The sequence below is a fragment of the Telmatherina bonti genome (assembly GCF_933228915.1).
Source record: "Telmatherina bonti genome assembly, chromosome: 17".
NCBI classification, from domain to species: domain Eukaryota; kingdom Metazoa; phylum Chordata; class Actinopteri; order Atheriniformes; family Telmatherinidae; genus Telmatherina; species Telmatherina bonti.
In genome coordinates this window covers 12179298-12183091 of record NC_136615.1, presented here as the reverse complement: position 1 = coordinate 12183091, position 3794 = coordinate 12179298, and the positions used below count along the sequence as shown (strand labels likewise).

Below are 3794 nucleotides of genomic sequence, written 5' to 3'. Positions count from 1 at the left end.
AGCGGGAGCTCTGAGCTCATGCACAAGGTCTTACACACAAATGAAAGCATGCAGTTCTTTGCTCTAAACAAGGATAATTTCTTTGAAATGGATCTATTACATCTTTAAAGACAGAAGAAGGAGATATAATTTAACAACTGCTCTCCAGTAAGGTAAGAAAATCTGGTGTAGAATTATTTGGCAACTTTGAGACCTGGATGAGAAAGTGTTGTGTAGAAATGATCTCCTTCCATTGCAACACCTGGATGACTTGATTTTCTTTTTTATAGTAATAATTAAATGTAAAGAAAGATTGCTCCTATTTTCAGGTGTTTAAACTATTATTAAACAGTGAATTATAGCAAGAATTTTTATAATCATAATAAGCATGTTACTTAATTTCTCAGACAACAGATGTATCTGAATGCTAGTGCCCAGGAATTTTTATTTTTGTTTGCATTTTTCACAGTCTTAGTATTTTAGAACTGGTTTAAATGTCTACATCCATGTTAAGACAATACAGTCGAGAGTTTGATGATCAACCTACAGTCTTTCCTTTTGCTTTTTCCAAAAAATAAAAAAAAATAAAAAAGGGAGGGAACATGAAAACAAATATCTTTAGTGTGATATTTAGTGAAATATTTAGTGTGATTTGTACGTAACCAACAGCAACAGTGATATCAGCTAAACGTCATTGGTTCATTTGTGACATCTTTTCAAAACATGAAATGATCATCTCATGAAATTAATAGAATATTCTAAGCTTATTAAGCCTGGCCTACTTTGGTCTGTTTGTAGCGCTGACAATCATTTTCATAAATGAAAGACAGCAATTAGACCCGAAACAGCTGCTGTGGAAGATGTGCTGCATAAAAGATTAACAATATAATATTTTGCATAATTTAATTTCAAATGGTCACCTTTAGAAATCATTGCAGACATGAAAAGAGATTCAGTTTCTTACTTAAGCCAAAATTTAATTTCTTTTCTTAATGCAGCATTTGACACTCTTCTCAGTAGGAGCAGCATTTTACTTAAATGTTTAATTTTAATTATACAGACATGAAAAATCACACAACATTGAAAATGGAATTTGTGTTAAATGGCAGCATCTTCATGCAGGGTGATAAGTGAAAGATAGCACGCTGTGGAATGACAAGCAGGGGAAAGAAGGTCAAAATCTCACCAGTGCATTAGCAGAAGGTGAGAGGAAAAGGTGAGGACTGGTTGCAATTGGTAACACCTCCTCATTTAGGGGTCTGCCTGTTGCTGCCAGTGAGCATGCTAGAGTCTGTGCTTGACTAATCCAGCACGCCTACATTAAACACTACACATAAACTCATATTGATTAAATTTAGGATGTTACATTGTTTTATGTAGAAACAATTGATTACCCTCTGGTCCCCACGATTGGACTGTTGCTTACACAATGTGTGTTTTTTTTGTGTTATTATTCCTGTAGACATTTTACCCAGAAATCAAACCAAGCTCATCCCAGGAAATCCATATGGGAATTAACAGCTGCATGGCTTTATTTCTTTGTCTCTCTTACATCTAGAAATCACCATGACAGAGACTCTAGCTTTTAACTCCACGCTTGGAGACCTGAACCCTTTTAACTCCTCAACACTGACACAACAGAATATCACCTACGTGGATTTCTACCTCCACAAACCCTCCGTGGCTGCAGTCTTTACTGTGTCTTACCTGCTTATCTTTGTGGTTTGCATGGTGGGCAACGGAGTGGTGTGTTTCATCGTGCTGCGCAACAAGAACATGCGCACTGTCACCAACTTGTTTATTCTCAATCTTGCCATTAGTGACCTGCTGGTTGGCATATTTTGTATGCCAACCACATTGGTGGACAACATCATAACAGGTAAGAGTAAAATAAAAATAAAAAAACAGAGATGGGGTCAGTGCAAGCTGATTTCCTTAATATTTTATTATCCTCTTATAATAAAAAAGCATTCTTCTTTTGCACAGGATGGCCATTTGGCAGCATTGTGTGTAAACTAAGTGGGATGGTTCAAGGTATATCTGTGTCGGCATCCGTGTTTACTCTTGTTGCGGTTGCTGTTGACAGGTAAGGGTCGTTGCATCATCTTTGGTTATCATTTACTTGAATGTCTGTGTTGAACTTGATTACCTTCAATTCTCTTTTTGTCAGGTTCCGCTGCATCGTCTACCCTTTCAAGCAGAAGCTAACCATTGCCACCTCAAAGTTAATTATTGTCATCATCTGGGTCATGGCTGTCTTCATCATGTGTCCATCAGGGGTCATGCTCCAGGTCACAAAGGAGCAGACTGTGCGAATAGTTGTTGGCCACAAAAGAGAAACCCGTCCTTTCTACTGGTGCCGAGAGAATTGGCCCAGTCAGGAGATGCGGAAAATCTACACCACCGTCCTCTTTGCAAACATTTACCTCGCTCCCCTCAGTCTTATTGTCATCATGTATGCCCGCATTGGCTATACCCTTTTTAAGACCACTCTTCCTCCTGTGAGAGGCAGCGGGAAAGCACATGGAGAGGGAAGTGGAAACAACAAACTAAGCATGGAGGGTCGTCACACAATTTCAAGGAAGAAGAAGCGAGTTATCATGATGCTTCTCGTCGTAGCTCTGCTCTTTGTCTTATCTTGGCTGCCTCTGTGGACACTGATGATGTTGAGTGACTATGCCAGCCTGTCAGAGTACCAATATCGGGTCATTAATATTTATGTGTACCCCTTAGCTCACTGGTTAGCTTTCTTCAACAGCAGTGTCAACCCCATCATCTACGGGTTCTTCAACGAGAACTTCCGCAGAGGCTTTCAGGCAGCTTTCAAATTCCAGCTGTGCTCCGTGGAGATTGTACGGCAGAGGACCTTCTCACATCGGATCAGAGGAAATGCTGTGCTCCCGGTTCAGCCTGCCAACCCCAGTCGATCAGGCTCTAGAGCTGGATCAGTGTTAGTGAGAAACGGCAAGTGCTTGTGTCAGGAAGGAGAGTCTTTGACTGGTAGAAATGATGTCAAAGAACAAGATCTGATCATGGAGGATTTAGAAAAAGTGTCCCAAATTTAAAAAGACTGACATTGTGCAATGCTACAAGCACCAAGACCTCTTCTGAATAATAGAATTAACTACAAGGACCATGATAACTTAATTAGAAATAAAGCATCAAACTGTTCACGGTGTTGCAAGTGAGTGTCCTCGTTGTCCACCGTGGTTGACATACAGTGAGTCATTGTGTAACTGTTTTGTGTAAAGAAACCCAAACACACTACGTATGAATACTAATGTTTGGAGTAAAACACCTTAGATAAACTTATTAATATAGTCTTTTCAATTACATTGATTTGGGGACATGTGGAGTGACCATGGTAACAGCAGGCATCACAGAAAACCATCTTATTAGTAAATGGAAAAGGAATGAAAATAATATTTCAACCACATGTGAACAAGCTCAGAGTGGAAGGAATAAATTATTCAACAGCAAAACTTATTTCAAATAGTATTAGATATGATCAGATGTAGCATTTCTTCTTAGCAAGCATGGATCCAATGCATATGCGGTTGTTGTACAACAACAGACACCTTCATGAAGTAAGAATGAAAATACACTAAACAAAGTCTGGACAAAAATTGAAGATAAAAGAAGATAAAAGTGGTTGTTTGATTTAATATAGGTAATGATTTATGATTTCACTTAACAAAAAAAAGGTGTTTTCCAGTTTATGTCTCATTAAGCTAAAAAACGCACAGTGTCTGGATGTCAGAGATTCTTTAATAGACACAATTATTCTTCAGACTGCATGACAAAAAAATGTTGAA

The 3794-nt window shown here is 38.5% G+C and overlaps 1 protein-coding gene across 1 annotated transcript; it reads left to right on the top strand.

Annotated features, from left to right (window-relative positions):
- Window positions 1-1545: 1545 nt before the first annotated feature.
- LOC306768608 (neuropeptide FF receptor 2-like) lies at window positions 1546-3044 on the top strand (the record flags this gene model as incomplete). The annotated part of the gene is made up of 3 exons (XM_079257016.1): window positions 1546-1858; window positions 1966-2065; window positions 2150-3044. 3 exons carry the CDS (start codon window positions 1546-1548, stop codon window positions 3042-3044), a joined length of 1308 nt encoding a protein of 435 aa, XP_079113142.1.
- Between the last annotated feature and the right edge of the window lie 750 nt (window positions 3045-3794).